The sequence below is a fragment of the Bombina bombina genome, chromosome 1 (genome assembly GCF_027579735.1).
Source record: "Bombina bombina isolate aBomBom1 chromosome 1, aBomBom1.pri, whole genome shotgun sequence".
NCBI lineage: Eukaryota > Metazoa > Chordata > Amphibia > Anura > Bombinatoridae > Bombina > Bombina bombina.
The window spans coordinates 443768853-443786001 of record NC_069499.1 but is presented as its reverse complement, the minus strand read 5'-3'; the positions used below and the strand labels follow the sequence as shown (position 1 = coordinate 443786001).

Here is a 17149-nt window from a genome sequence, read left to right as displayed (position 1 = left end):
TTTCTAGTTCCTCGAACCAAAAGGACGCCGCTGAAGTGACAGTAATAACACACGTAGCTGGTTGAAGGATGAACCCTTGTTGAACAAAAATCTTTTTTAAGCAATCCTTCCAATTTTTATCCATAGGATCTTTGAAAGCGCAGCTGTCCTCTATAGGAATAGTTGTGCGCTTCGCTAGTGTTGAAACAGCTCCCTCAACCTTCGGGACCGTCTGCCATGCGTCCCTTCTAGGGTCTACTATGGGAAACATTTTCTTAAATATAGGAGGTGGGGCAAAGGGTACACCTGGCTTCTCCCACTCCTTATCCACTATGCTCGCTACCCTCTTGGGTATTGGAAAGCGTCTTCGTGCACTGGGACCTCTAAAAATTTGTCCAATTTGCACAACTTCTCTGGTACTACTACAGAATCACAGTCATCCAGAGTAGCTAATACCTCCTTAAGCAAAGCGCGGAGATGTTCTAGCTTAAATTTAAATGCTACTATATCAGGTTCTGCCTGTTGAGAAATTTTTCCTGAGTCTGAAATTTCACCCTCAGACAGCCCTTCCCTCACAGCCAATTCCGATTGATGTGAGGGTAAAATAGATAAGGCATCGTCAGCGTCTGATTGTTCATCCTTTTTTTATCTGTATTTAAAACTGAACAATCACGCTTTCTCTGAAATGCTGGCAGTTTGGATAAAAGATTTGCTATAGAATTATCCACTACTGCTGTTAATTGTTGCATAGAAATAAGCACTGGCGCGCTAGGTGTCGCCTGCGCGGGCAAAGCTGGTGTAGACACAGAAGGAGAGGATGTAGAATTATCCTCACTACCTTCATTAGATAAATTATCTTGGGCAACATTATGAAATGTAACAGAGCTGTCCTTATTTTGTTTGGACGCTATGGCACAATTATCACAAACACTCAAAGGGGGAACACATTTGTCTCTACACACACAGAACATAGGTTATCTGATGGCATAGACATGTTAAACAGATTTAGGCAGGCAAACAATGCAATAAAAACGATTTTAAACAAAAACGTTACTGTCTCTTTAAATAATAACATTACACACTTTATTTCTGAATGTTCAAAAAACTATGAAGGCAATATCCGATTTTTATGAAATTTGGACCCCAGTGTCTTAATGCTTAGAAAGTATTGCACAGCAAATATGGAGACTCTAGCTCTTAAAACAAGCAAACCAGAGCTAATTGTTGGATTTAACCGTTTTTATACACTACAATCCCTGCTACAGTATTGCTGCAGCATTTTACCTTCCTTAGGGGTCAATCATCCACAGAAATAAGCCTTCTGGAGTCACTTTCTGAGTCACAGGACCCTCTCACATGAAAACTGCATGCACTGCCTTGAAATCAACTGCACAGCTGAAGCACCAAAATGAGGCTTTCTCCCTCAGCACACTAGAGTGAAGGGGCCTTCCTGACTAGATTTAGGTGTCTAAAACAAGCCAGATCAATAAAAAACGTTCCCAAGTGTATATGAGCTTATAAAACAGTTCAAATGCCATGATATTGTAATAAAAACCAATCGATTTTGCCCCTAACAGTGTCTACCAGCATAAAAATCAAAAAGGGGAAGCCTGTTATCTTTTTTGCTGAGGTGAAAGAAAAATGGCTTACCATTTTCCCTGAGGGGAAAAATGACTGTCATCTAGCATTAGCCTGTGTTGTTAGAAGGAGACTAGTCATACCTGAAGCAGATGAGTCTGCAAACTGTTACCCCCAACTGAAGTTCTCTTGTTTCAACAGTCCTGCGTGGTAACAGCAATGGATTCTAGTTACTTGTGCTAAAATCATATTCCTCTTAACAGAAATCTTCATCACTTTTCTGTTGTAGAGTAAATAGTACAAGCCAGCACTATTTTAAAATAACAAACTCTTGATAGAAGATATAAAAAACTACAACTAACACCACAAACTCCTCACCATCCCCGAGGAGATGCTACTTGTTCAGAGCGGCAAGGAGAATGACTGGGGGGCGGAGCTAGAGGGGGAGCTATATGGACAGCTCTGCTGTGTGCTCTCCTTGCCTTTCCCTGTAGGGGAGGAGAATATCCCACAAGTAATGGATGACGCCGTGGACCGGACACACCAATGTTGGAGAAATTTATTTCTCTTGTAGTGTATCCAGTCCACGGATCATCCATTACTTGTGGGATATTCTCCTTCCCAAAAGGAAGTTGCAAGAGGATCACCCACAGCAGCTCCTCCCCTCACTGCCATATCCAGTCATTCGACCGAAACAAGACGAGAAAGGAGAAATCATAGGGTGCACTGGTGACTGTAGTTTAATTAAAATTTAGACCTGCCTTAAAAGGACAGGACGGGCCGTGGACTGGATACACTACAAGAGAAATAAATTTATCAGGTAAGCATAAATTATGTTTTCTCTTGTTAAGTGTATCCAGTCCACGGATCATCCATTACTTGTGGGATACCAATACTAAAGCTAAAGTACACGGATGATGGGAGGGACAAGGCAGGAACTTAAACGGAAGGAACCACTGCCTGTAGAACCTCTCTCCCAAAAACAGCCTCCAAAGAAGCAAAAGTGTCAAATTTGTAAAATTTTGAAAAGGTGTGAAGCGAAGACCAAGTCGCAGCCTTGCAAATCTGTTCAACAGAGGCCTCATTTTTAAAGGCCCAGGTGGAAGCCACAGCTCTAGTAGAATGAGCTGTAATCCTTTCAGGGGGCTGCTGTCCAGCAGTCTCATAGGCTAAGCGTATTATGCTTCGAAGCCTAAAGGAGAGAGAGGTTGTCGAAGCTTTTTGACCTCTCCTCTGTCCAGAGTAAACGACAAACAGGGCAGATGTTTGACGAAAATCTTTAGTAGCCTGTAAGTAAAACTTCAAGGCACGGACTACGTCCAGATTATGCAAAAGACGTTCCTTCTTTGAAGAAGGATTAGGACACAATGATGGAACAACAATCTCTTGATTGATATTCCTGTTAGAAACCACCTTAGGTAAAAACCCAGGTTTGGTACGCAGAACTACCTTGTCTGAATGAAAAATCAGATAAGGAGAATCACAATGTAAGGCAGATAACTTAGAGACTCTTCGAGCCGAGGAAATAGCCATCAAAAACAGAACTTTCCAAGATAAAAGTTTAATATCAATGGAATGAAGGGGTTCAAACGGAACTCCCTGAAGAACTTTAAGAACCAAGTTTAAGCTCCACGGGGGAGCAACAGTTTTAAACACAGGCTTAATCCTAACCAAAGCCTGACAAAATGCCTGGACGTCTGGAACGCTTGTGCAAAAGAATAGACAGCAGAGACCTGTCCTTTTAAAGAACTAGCTGATAAGCCTTTGTCCAAACCCTCTTGGAGAAAGGACAATATCCTAGGAATCCTAACCTTACTCCATGAGTAACTCTTGGATTCACACCAATAAAAATATTTACGCCATATCTTATGGTAGATTTTCCTGGTGACAGGCTTCCGAGCCTGTATTAAGGTATCAATGACTGACTCGGAGAAGCCACGCCTTGATAGAATCAAGCGTTCAATCTCCATGCAGTCAGTCTCAGAGAAAGTAGATTTGGATGATTGAAAGGACCTTGTATTAGAAGGTCCTGCCTCAGAGGCAGAGTCCATGGTGGAAGAGATGACATGTCCACTAGGTCTGCATACCAGGTCCTGCGTGGCCACGCAGGCGCTATCAGAATCACCGATGCTCTCTCCTGTTTGATTTTGGCAATCAGTCGAGGGAGCAGAGGAAACGGTGGAAACACATAGGCCAGGTTGAAGAACCAAGGAGCTGCTAGAGCATCTATCAATGTTGCTCCCGGGTCCCTGGACCTGGATCCGTAACAAGGAAGCTTGGCGTTCTGGCGAGACGCCATGAGATCCAGTTCTGGTTTGCTCCAACGATGGACCAGTTGAGCAAACACCTCCGGATGGAGTTCCCACTCCCCCGGATGAAAAGTCTGACGACTTAGAAAATCCGCCTCCCAGTTCTCTACGCCTGGGATGTGGATCGCTGACAGGTGGCAAGAGTGAGACTCTGCCCAGCGAATTATCTTCGAGACTTCCAACATCGCTAGGGAACTCCTGGTTCCCCCTTGATGGTTGATGTAAGCCACAGTCGTGATGTTGTCCGACTGAAATCTGATGAACCTCAGTGTTGCTAACTGAGGCCAAGCTAGAAGAGCATTGAATATTGCTCTTAACTCCAGAATATTAATTGGGAGGAGTTTCTCCTCCTCAGTCCACGATCCTGAGCCTTCAGGGAGTTCCAGACTGCGCCCCAACCTAGAAGGCTGGCATCTGTTGTTACAATCGTCCAATCTGGCCTGCGAAAGGTCATACCCTTGGACAGATGGACCCGAGAAAGCCACCAGAGAAGAGAATCTCTGGTCTCTTGATCCAGATTTAGTAGAGGGGACAAATCTGAGTAATCCCCATTCCACTGACTTAGCATGCATAATTGCAGCGGTCTGAGATGCAGGCGCGCAAATGGCACTATGTCCATTGCCGCTACCATTAAGCCGATTACTTCCATGCACTGAGCCACTGACGGGCATGGAATCGAATGAAGGACACGGCAAGCATTTAGAAGTTTGGATAACCTGGACTCCGTCAGGTAAATTTTCATCTCTACAGAATCTATCAGAGTCCCTAGGAAGGAGACCCTTGTGAGTGGTGATAGAGAACTCTTTTCCACGTTCACTTTCCACCCATGCGACCTCAGAAATGCCAGAACTATCTCTGTATGAGACTTGGCAATTTGAAAGCTTGACGCCTGTATCAGGAAGTCGTCTAGATACGGAGCCACCGCTATGCCTCGCGATCTTAGAACCGCCAGAAGTGAGCCCAGAACCTTTGTAATTCTCGGGGCAGTGGCCAACCCGAAGGGAAGAGCTACAAATTGGTAATGCCTGTCTAGAAAGGCAAACCTTAGGAACCGATGATGATCTTTGTGAATCGGTATGTGAAGGTAGGCATCCTTTAAGTCCACTGTGGTCATGTACTGACCCGCTTGGATCCGAATAGTTTCCATTTTGAATGATGGAACTCTGAGGAATTTGTTTAAGATCTTTAGATCCAAGATTGGTCTGAAGGTTCCCTCTTTCTTGGTAACCACAAACAGATTTGAATAAAATCCCTGTCCTTGTTCCGTCCGCGGAACTGGATGGATCACTCCCATTACTAGGAGGTCTTGCACACAGCTTAGGAATGCCTCTTTCTTTATCTGGTTTGATGATGACCTTGAAAGATGACATCTCTCTTGTGGAGGAGAAGCTTTGAAGTCCAGAAGATATCCCTGAGATATGATCTCCAACACCCAGGGATCCTGAACATCTCTTGCCCACGCCTGGGCGAAGAGAGAAAGTCTGCCCCCCACTAGATCCGTTTCCGGATAAGGGGCCGTTCCTTCATGCTGTCTTGGGGGCAGCAGCAGGCTTTCTGGCCTGCTTGCCCTTGTTCCAGGACTGGTTAGGTTTCCAGGCCTGTCTAGAATGAGCAACAGTTCCCTCTTGTTTTGAAGCGGAGGAAGTTGATGCTGCTCCTGCCTTGAAATTTCGAAAGGCACGAAAATTAGACTGTTTGGCCTTTGATTTGGCCCTGTCCTGGGGAAGGGTATGACCCTTGCCTCCAGTAATGTCAGCAATAATTTCCTTCAAGCCAGGCCCGAATAAGGTCTGCCCCTTGAAAGGAATGTTGAGTAATTTAGACTTTGAAGTCACGTCAGCTGACCAGGATTTAAGCCATAGCGCCCTACGCACCTGGATGGCGAATCCGGAATTCTTAGCCGTTAGTTTAGTCAAATGAACAATGGCATCAGAAACAAATGAGTTAGCTAGCTTAAGCGTTCTAAGCTTGTCAATAATTTCATTCAATGGAGCTGTCTGGATGGCCTCTTCCAGGGCCTCAAACCAGAATGCCGCCGCAGCAGTGACAGGCGCAATGCATGCAAGGGGCTGTAAAATAAAACCTTGTTGAATAAACATTTTCTTAAGGTAACCCTCTAATTTTTTATCCATTGGATCTGAAAAAGCACAACTGTCCTCAACCGGGATAGTGGTACGCTTTGCTAAAGTAGAAACTGCTCCCTCCACCTTAGGGACCGTCTGCCATAAGTCCCGTGTAGTGGCGTCTATTGGAAACATTTTTCTAAATATAGGAGGTGGGGAAAAGGGCACACCGGGTCTATCCCACTCCTTGCTAATAATTTCTTTAAGCCTTTTAGGTATAGGAAAAACGTCAGTACACACCGGCACTGCATAGTATCTATCCAGCCTACACAATTTCTCTGGAATTGCAACTGTGTTACAGTCATTCAGAGCAGCTAATACCTCCCCAAGCAATACACGGAGGTTCTCAAGCTTAAATTTAAAATTAGAAATCTGTGAATCAGGTTTCCCCGAGTCAGAGATGTCACCCACAGACTGAAGCTCTCCGTCCTCATGTTCTGCATACTGTGACGGAGTATCAGACATGGCTCTAACAGCATTTGCGCGCTCTGCATCTCTCCTAACCCCAGAGCTATCGCGCTTGCCTCTTAATTCAGGCAATCTAGATAACACCTCTGACAGGGTATTATTCATGATTGCAGCCATGTCCTGCAAGGTAATCGCTATTGGCGCCATATTAGCGTGCGTGCCCTGAGCGGGAGGCGAAGGGTCTGACACGTGGGGAGAGTTAGTCGGCATAACTTCCCCCTCGACAGAACCCTCTGGTGATAATTCTTTTATAGATAAAGACTGATCTTTACTGTTTAAGGTGAAATCAATACATTTAGTACACATTCTCCTATGGGGCTCCACCATGGCTTTCAAACATAATGAACAAGTAGGTTCCTCTGTGTCAGACATGTTTAAACAGACTAGCAATGAGACTAGCAAGCTTGGAAAACACTTTAAAACAAGTTTACAAGCAATATAAAAAACGTTACTGCGCCTTTAAGAAAAACAAAATTTTCCCAAATTTTTAAACAGTGAAAAAATGCAGTTACACTAACGAAATTTTTACAGTGTATGTAATAAGTTAGCAGAGCATTGCACCTACTTGCAAATGGATGATTAACCCCTTAATACCAAAAACGAAATAACAAATGACAAACGTTTTTTAAACAGTCACAACAACTGCCACAGCTCTACTGTGGCTTTTTACCTCCCTCAATACGACTTTTGAAGCCTTTTGAGACCTTCAGAGAAGTCCTGGATCATGCAGGAAGAAGCTGAATGTCTGAGTGTGTAATTTTTGCTGTGCAAAAAAACGCCAAAATAGGCCCCTCCCACTCATATTACAACAGTGGGAAGCCTCAGGGAACTGTTTCTAGGCAAAATTCAAGCCAGCCATGTGGAAAAAACTAGGCCCCAATAAGTTTTATCACCAAACATATGTAAAAAACGATTAAACATGCCAGCAAACGTTTTAAAATACACTTTTATAAGAGTATGTATCTCTATTAATAAGCCTGATACCAGTCGCTATCACTGCATTTAAGGCTTTACTTACATTACTTCGGTATCAGCAACATTTTCTAGCAAATTCCATCCCTAGAAAAATATTTTAACGGCACATACCTTATGACAGGAAAACCTGCACGCTATTCCCCCTCTGAAATTACCTCACTCCTCAGAATATGTGTGAACAGCAAAGGATCTTAGTTACTTCTGCTAAGATCATAGAAAACGCAGGCAGATTCTTCTTCTAAATACTGCCTGAGATAAACAGTACACTCCGGTACCATTTAAAAATAACAAACTTTTGATTGAAGAAATAAACTAAGTATAAAACACCACAGTCCTCTTACGACCTCCATCTTAGTTGAGAGTTGCAAGAGAATGACTGGATATGGCAGTGAGGGGAGGAGCTATATAGCAGCTCTGCTGTGGGTGATCCTCTTGCAACTTCCTGTTGGGAAGGAGAATATCCCACAAGTAATGGATGATCCGTGGACTGGATACACTTAACAAGAGAAATTGGGTTTAGTGTGCCTTTAAGATGAAAAAAAAGTTGTTTCATGTATTTGTTACTATGAAATTCACACACAAAACAGCTGACTTCAACTTTAAAAGCTTGACAAGTGATAAAACACAAAAACTGTAATACATTGGTCACCAGCAATAACAAAATATAAAATGTTACACACAATAAAAAAAGTGTGACTAAAAAACATAATTTATGCTTACCTGATAAATTTATTTCTCTTGTAGTGTATCCAGTCCACGGATCATCCATTACTTATGGGATATATTCTCCTTCCCAACAGGAAGTTGCAAGAGTCCACCCACAGCAAAGCTGCTATATAGCTCCTCCCCTAACTGCCATTACCAGTCATTCGACCGAAAACATGCAGAGAAAGGAAAAACCATAGGGTGCAGTGGTGACTGTAGTTTAAATGAAAAAAATTACCTGCCTTAAAGTGACAGGGCGGGCCGTGGACTGGATACACTACAAGAGAAATAAATTTATCAGGTAAGCATAAATTATGTTTTCTCTTGTTAAGTGTATCCAGTCCACGGATCATCCATTACTTATGGGATACCAATACCAAAGCTAAAGTACACGGATGATGGGGAGGACAAGGCAGGTACTTAAACGGAAGTTACCACTGCCTGTAAAAAACCCTTTCTCCCAAAAATAGCCTCTGAAGAAGCAAGGTATCAAATTTGTTAAATTTGAAAAAGTATGAAGCGCAGACCAAGACTCCGTCTTGTAAATCTGTTCAACAGAAACCATATTTAAAAAAGGCCCAAGAGAAAACCACAGCTCTAGTAGAATGAGCTGTAATCCCTTCAGGAGGCTGCTGTCCAGCAGTCTCATAAGCTAAATGAATTATGCTTTTTAACCAAAAAGACAGAGAGGCTGCTGAAGTCTTTTGACCTCTCCTCTGTCCAGAATAGACAACAAACAAGGTGAACGTTTGATGAAAACTGAAGTAGCTTGTAAGTAAAACTTTAAAGCACAAACCAAGTCCAATATTGTGTAATAGACGTTCCTTCTTTGAGGAAGGATTAGGATACAAGCATGGAACAACTATCTCTTGAGTGATATTCTTGTTAGATACCACCTTAGGAAAAAACCCAGGTTGGTACGCAGGACTACCTTATCCGTACGAAGGACCAGATAAGGAGAATCACATTGTAACACAGATAACTCGGAGACTCTACGAGTCGAGGAAATAGCTACCCAAAAGGAACTTTCCAAGATAAAGATTGATATCTATGGAACAAAAAAGGTTCAAACGGAACTTCTTGAAGAACCTTAAGAACCAGGTTTAAAGCTCCATGGCGGAGCAACAGTTTTAAAAACAGACACAACAAAACTGCCACAGCAGAGCTGTGGATTACCTTCCCTATAAACGATTTTGGAAGTCTTTTTAGCCCTTTAGAAATGTAGTATTCATGGGACTGCTGAGGGAATCTGGATGATTCATTTTGCAATTTTAACTGCGCAAAAAAAGCGCTAAATTAGGCCCCTCCCACTCATATTACAACAGTGGGAAGCTTCAGTTAACTGTTTCTATGCAAAATTTAAGCCAGCCATGTGGAAAAACTTAGGCCCCAATAAGTTTTATCACCAAACGTTTTAAAACACATTTTTACAAGAGTATGTATCTCTATTAATAAGCCTGATACCAGTCGCTTTTACTGCATTTAAGGCTATACCAACATTACAGTGTTATCACCAATGTACGTTAAAAAACGATTAAACATGCCAGCAAACGTTTTGAAACACATTTTTATAAGAGTATGTATCTCTATTAATAAGCCTGATACCAGTCGCTTTTACTGCATTTAAGGCTATACCAACATTACAGTGTTATCACCAATGTACGTTAAAAAACGATTAAACATGCCAGCAAACGTTTTGAAACACATTTTTATAAGAGTATGTATCTCTATTAATAAGCCTGATACCAGTCGCTATCGCTGCATTTAAGACTTTACTTACATTACTTCAGTATCAGCAGTATTTTCTTAGTCAATTTCATTCCTAGAAAAATATTTTACTGCACATACTTTATCTGCAGGAAAACCTGCACGCCATTCCCCCTCTGAAGTACCTCACTCCTCAGAATGTGTGAGAACAGCAAATGGATCTTAGTTACGTCTGCTAAGATCATAGAAAAACGCAGGCAGATTCTTCTTCCAAATACTGCCTGAGATAAACAGCACACTCCGGTGCCATTTAAAAATAACAAACTTTTGATTGAAGAATAAACTAAGTATAAAACACCACAGACTCTCACGACCTATCTATGTTGAGGCTTGCAAGAGAATGACTGGTAATGGCAGTTAGGGGAGGAGCTATATAGCAGCTTTGCTGTGGGTGGACTCTTGCAACTTCCTGTTGGGAAGGAGAATATATCCCATAAGTAATGGATGATCCGTGGACTGGATACACTTAACAAGAGAAATATGATTTAACCAACCAAACAAATCCCTGATATGGAACTCAAGGATATGCACCGATAATGATCAATCTCCACAATACATAAGAGAGAAATGAGAATATAGTGTAGTATGTTCTAAACTTCAATCAACTACTCAATCTGTTATGTACTCAAATGGTCCAGAGCAAAGTGTCTACTATTTTTGTTTCTCAGACCCCATTCATTTGGTGTCCCAGCCTAACCTCATCAACAGTGCTAAACTGGGAGCTTCTAAGTAAGTTTTTAAAAGGTTTTATTTTGAATATTTAGATCAGTATCTAGTGTCTATTACATGCAGTTGTACGAAAATTGATGTACACGGTTCTTTTAAGTATCTAATTATTTCAATTAAATAACAAAAATAACTTACCTTTTCTTCCCCCTTTTATGCTTTTTCTTCTCCCTCTTTTGTTTCTTGGAATTCTTTTTGTGTTTCTTTTTTTTCTTTTTTGATTTTTCTTCCTCACTCTTTGAGTCAGATGAAGAGTTAGAGGAGGAATCAGAGTCACTTGAACTTTCAGAGTCACTAGACGAGGAAGACTTGTGTCTCTTTTTATCCTTCTTTGCTAAAAAGAAAAACACAGTGTTAATATAATAATTAAAAAAAAGAATAGTAATTTACCATTTTATTCTTCATTACAGCACGAAATGCACCCTAGTTCCACTCCTAAGTAAAAAGCAAATGGCATCATATTGGGAAGGCATTAGTATTGTTATATGAATGATTAGCAATGTACATTGATGGAAAGACAACTGGCTCTACTGTAAAGTCAGCTGTCCTTGCTGTACATCCACCAAACTCATAAAGCAACCAATTTTTCTTTTTTTTGGTTCTTACCTTTAGATTTTGGAATTAGCTCTCCGCAGTTCTGTATTCTGACCTCTGCACATGGCTTGCTGGATGGATCAGTTTTCTGATTTTCAATCTCTCTTACTACCTCTTGCCCAGAAATGATTTGCCCAAAAACAACATGAAGCCTAAAATAAAAAGTATAAACTGATTAACACAACTTTGTAATCTTTATTCCCCTTAAAACATAAAGAGACTTAAGAATGACTTACCCATCCAAATGAGGTGTAGGTTTAGTTGTTCTAAAAAAGGTATAAAAAAGAAACCGTTATTTCCCCCCCCTGATATTAGAGTAGACTCATTAAAGCATCTCTTATTTTTTTTAAATTTGCTTATTTAATAAATATATATACTTTTTGCTTTGGGGGGACGAGAGGTATAAAGAAAAGTAAAAAAAAGTTTAGAAAAATACATTAATTGTGCACTATACATTAAACTGTCAAAATGAAATGCTGGAAAAAAATGTATTGCAAACGTACTATGTTATATCAAACAAGCATAAAAATAGATTTTCTGAATGATATTTTAAAATGTATTAGAACTACTTGTTAAAGTGATGGTAAACTTGCAATACAATACTTGCATAGTATTAAATAAAATAGCCAATCTAGCTAAACCAATACTATTTTAGCTTTCAAAATGACAAGTTTCCTGTAAAAACCATACTTCTATTTGTATTGCTGTAATAAAATACCACCCATCCATGCTTTTTTTTTTTTGACTGACTGTTTTTGTATAATCAGTTAGCGGCAGAATGAGACCGATTTGCTATTGAAATTCATTACAACCAATAGCAGTGCACCACACTCCTGTCAAAGAAATAAAAATATCCTTCTACACCGAAGCAGATCAAGGATTATCACAACAATAGAAGTTTTTCCAGAAACCGCTTTGAAAGCTAAATAGTGATGGTTTAACTAGAATGCCTATATAATAATATGAAAACATTGCATTACAAATTTACCATCACTGGATGTGAATTGGAAAGTTGTTTAAAATTGTGTGTTCTATCTAAAACATGAAAGTTTCATTTTGACGTTAGTGGTGTGTACATAATAAAAAGACAATGCAATAACACTTGCTCTGCATTTTAAATGAACTGCCGATATTATTATCAGGTATTTGCAGAGCGCCAACAGATTCCGCAGCACTATATCATGTGGCATTCATAAGCCAATCACAGACTGCACGTGCTCTGTAGGTGCTGGTGCCTCAAATCATGCATCTATAAAGACTACACATTTTGATAATGGAATAAATTGGAAAGTCTCTTAAAATTGCATGCACTATCTGAACCATGAGTTTATTTTTTACTTTTCAAAATCTATCTATATACTATTCTCAGGCTAATCTCTGCTTTAAATACATCATTATGTCTATCATTTGTGTATTTGTAATATCCCTTCAGAACATCATACGCTATGGAGATAGTCTGCAAACAAATACTTACATAAAAAACTGGGAACCATTGGTGTCCTTTCCTCTGTTAGCCATTGACAGCAGGAATTCTTTATTGTGTTTAATAGAGAAGCTTTCATCTAAGGAAAATGCAGTAAGAATTTTATTACTAAAGATGAGGACAAAGAAATATAAAAAAAACAATATAAACGCTGGTGTGTTTTTTATATATGAAAAAAGCACACACTTTACCATAAATAAATGCATATTAACTGTATGACACAATCAAAATAAAAAAGCAAAGTTTCATATAGGTTCATGTTATGGACTCTTTTCTATAAGGGGGCAAAGGGAAACAAAAAAAATATGTTTAAAGAAGAGTATTGTTGATTTTAAAGAGACAAAAATAAACAAACATTCTATTGTGCATTTTAGGAGTGCACGGTTATTTGCGTATAAATATGTGTTTAACCCCATCTGGTGAGCCAATGACAGAGACATACTAGTGCAACCACTAATCACAAGTTAGCTCCCAGTAGTGCATTTCTGCTTCTGAGCTTACCTAGGTATACAGTTCAACAAAGAATACCAAGAGAACTAAGCACATTTAACAGTAGAGGTACACTGAGAGTCTATTGAAATAGCATACTCGGTCTGAACCATAACATTTTATTTTCACTTTTTTGGCCATTTCATGTGGTCAGATTACTCAGACAACTGTAAAATCTAGTAAAATCTAGCTATACTGGTTGACCTCAAGGAACGAATCTTAACACATTTTATTAAAAGTTTGTGATTAGTCTTAACAAGCAGAGATACTGATCATATAGTTGTAGTATTACAAACAAAAAGGCAATGTTTTATAGAAAATATCTTTCATTATATAAATATAAAATTTAGAAGCAAACAGAAACAAATATGAATCTTACCCTCAAAGAATCCACCATATATAGATTCTCCACCTCTTCCATTACCTACAACACAAATATGAAGTATTCATTTTAGTGTTCAACCCCCAACCAAATAATATAATAATAAAAAAATAGTAATAAAATCAGGCCTTACCCTCACTAAAGTCTCCTCCTTGGATCATAAAATCTTTCACAACTCTATGAAACATGCAGCTTTTGTAATGCAATGGCTTCTGCGTGCATTTCCCAATACCCTTTTCACCTACAAAAGACAAAGTAGATTTTTGATCACTAGAATGACAAATACATTACTAAAATAAAAATAATAGATAGAAAAAAAAAATACATTTTGAAGTGATGATGTATATAAAAGATTGTTTAAATAGACTATTGTACCAGTAGAAAATCAAACTCTTAAAAAATAGAGATGTTTTGGATTCCAACCCCACCCATAAAAAGGCTGGTAAGTTACAAATTCCTAATTCTAACCACTTAAAAAAAAAAAAAAAAAAACATATACTTCTGCGTAATCAAGTAAGCAATGATTTGTCAATATACTTGTCAGCAGCCCTTGCAGAGAGAAGGACCAAACTCTTCAATGTCAGCTCCAAGCTGCATGACTTTGTTAAGAGGGCTCTAAATCTATTAATCTGGGGGAAAGAAGTGGGTAGAAGAGATGCGCATTCGGCAGTTTCGTTCACTGACTAACATGGAAGTAGGAGGCTGCTTTTCAGCATCTGGCTCTTTTCAGAGCCAAAATATCCTCTTGTGCAAGTGAAACTCACTAAGATCTGTACAAATCCAGATCTAAGTGTGTTTCACTTGCACAAGAAGATATTCTGCTCCGAAAAGAGCCGAATACCGAAAGTAGCCTCTTACTTCCGCATTCAGCAGTGAGAGAAACTAGTGGGTAGTCTCACAATTATGTGCCACACATAATCATGTTAGAGCAGCATGTGAGGAGCAGATGGAAAGTATTGCAGGGCCACGATGTGGTCAATGGGCCTAAGATTGGACAAGGTGGTTTACAACACATTTAAGAAGCTTTGTAAGGTGTAAGCATAGTTATGCACATTTTTTCACAGATTACACTATCCATCATTTTACTTCCTACATGAATATTAATCCTATGCTGTCATTTTACTATGGATTTTAAATGGAATTACTGGAGTCTCTTTTGGCCAGAGAAAACACAGGGACAAAAATGATATAACAGTATGATTAAACACTAAGCCACCTAATACAACACCTGTCTTCTTTTGTAAGACTAAAACATTTCTATAACTTGGTGTAGCACATAAAATGGAAATGCTTCTAACATTCTCTAAGAGCCCTAGAGCCCATTGTACAATATGACTAAAATGCAGCGACGCAAGTAAAACAATAGGTTGTATACGGTAAGATACATATGAACTCTAACATTCCAATATTTTAGAAAAATAGATTCCTGAAGGATTAAGTAATTAATTGGGCAATTTGTTACTCTAAAGACTTCTACCTATGTTTACTGTATTTGACAGGCTTAACAAGTTGTAGTGACATTGATTTACTGTATTTAAAGTGCAAACAGTTTCTAACTGGTTAACCCCCTTCTTTCTTTTTTGTTAGAAAAGTGTCAGTCTATGGGCCCCATTTAAGATGTGGATGCCGCTTCTGAGCACTAGTGGTGCAGGTTTATTGCTACAAAGCCCTCTAGACAGATCTGACTAGGGTAACTGACACGTCCTTCAGGCAAGGGGTGCAAAAGCACAGGCATCTGAACAAATCAGTCTGTTGTAAAAAACAGAATTTATGCTTACCTGATAAATTACTTTCTCCAACGGTGTGTCCGGTCCACGGCGTCATCCTTACTTGTGGGATATTCTCTTCCCCAACAGGAAATGGCAAAGAGTCCCAGCTGGTCACATGATCCCTCCTAGGCTCCGCCCACCCCAGTCATTCGACCGACGGACAGGAGGAAATATATATATAGGAGAAACCATATGATACCGTGGTGACTGTAGTTAGAGAAAATAATTCATCAGACCTGATTAAAAAAACCAGGGCGGGCCGTGGACCGGACACACCGTTGGAGAAAGTAATTTATCAGGTAAGCATAAATTCTGTTTTCTCCAACATTGGTGTGTCCGGTCCACGGCGTCATCCTTACTTGTGGGAACCAATACCAAAGCTTTAGGACACGGATGAAGGGAGGGAGCAAATCAGGTCACCTAAACGGAAGGAACCACAGCTTGCAAAACCTTTCTCCCAAAAATAGCCTCCGAAGAAGCAAAAGTATCAAATTTGTAAAATTTGGCAAAAGTGTGCAGTGAAGACCAAGTCGCTGCCTTACATATCTGGTCAACAGAAGCCTCGTTCTTGAAGGCCCATGTGGAAGCCACAGCCCTAGTGGAGTGAGCTGTGATTCTTTCGGGAGGCTGCCGTCCGGCAGTCTCATAAGCCAATCGGATAATGCTTTTAAGCCAAAAGGAAAGAGAGGTAGAAGTCGCTTTTTGACCTCTCCTTTTACCAGAATAAACAACAAACAAGGAAGATGTTTGTCTGAAATCTTTAGTAGCCTCTAAATAGAATTTTAGAGCACGGACTACGTCCAAATTGTGTAACAAACGTTCCTTCTTTGAAACTGGATTCGGACACAAAGAAGGTACAACTATCTCCTGGTTAATATTTTTGTTAGAAACAACTTTCGGAAGAAAACCAGGCTTAGTACGCAAAACCACCTTATCTGCATGGAACACCAGATAGGGCGGAGAACACTGCAGAGCAGATAACTCAGAAACTCTTCTAGCAGAAGAAATTGCAACCAAAAACAAAACTTTCCAAGATAGTAACTTAATATCTATGGAATGTAAAGGTTCAAACGGAACCCCTTGAAGAACTGAAAGAACTAGATTTAGACTCCAGGGAGGAGTCAAAGGTCTGTAAACAGGCTTGATCCTAACCAGAGCCTGAACAAATGCTTGAACATCTGGCACGGCTGCCAGTCTTTTGTGTAGTAAGACAGATAAAGCAGAGATCTGTCCTTTTAGAGAACTTGCAGATAATCCTTTCTCCAAACCTTCTTGTAGAAAGGATAGAATCTTAGGAATTTTTATCTTGTTCCATGGGAATCCTTTGGATTCACACCAACAGATATATTTTTTCCATATTTTATGGTAAATTTTTCTAGTTACAGGCTTTCTAGCCTGAATCAGAGTATCTATTACAGAATCTGAAAACCCACGCTTTGATAAAATCAAGCGTTCAATCTCCAAGCCGTCAGTTGGAGGGAAACCAGATTCGGATGTTCGAATGGACCCTGAACAAGAAGGTCCTGTCTCAAAGGTAGCTTCCATGGTGGAGCCGATGACATATTCACCAGGTCTGCATACCAAGTCCTGCGTGGCCACGCAGGAGCTATCAAGATCACCGAGGCCCTCTCCTGATTGATCCTGGCTACCAGCCTGGGAATGAGAGGAAACGGTGGGAATACATAAGCTAGGTTGAAGGTCCAAGGTGCTACTAGTGCATCTACTAGAGTCGCCTTGGGATCCCTGGATCTGGACCCGTAGCAAGGAACCTTGAAGTTCTGACGAGACGCCATCAGATCCAT

At 40.1% G+C, this 17149-nt stretch overlaps 1 protein-coding gene across 2 annotated transcripts in view; it reads right to left on the bottom strand.

Annotated features, from left to right (window-relative positions):
- The window catches only part of PPIG (peptidylprolyl isomerase G), a 98931-nt gene that overhangs the window by 41956 nt on the left and 39826 nt on the right, over positions 1-17149 (bottom strand). For both annotated transcript variants that reach the window (XM_053698407.1, XM_053698408.1), the window contains 6 exons: positions 13712-13819; positions 13576-13620; positions 12699-12786; positions 11461-11490; positions 11237-11376; positions 10769-10964 (listed from right to left, as the gene is read on the bottom strand). In XM_053698407.1, coding sequence (XP_053554382.1) covers positions 10769-10964; positions 11237-11376; positions 11461-11490; positions 12699-12786; positions 13576-13620; positions 13712-13819 — 607 coding nt within the window. The remainder of the gene's footprint in view (positions 1-10768; positions 10965-11236; positions 11377-11460; positions 11491-12698; positions 12787-13575; positions 13621-13711; positions 13820-17149) is intronic.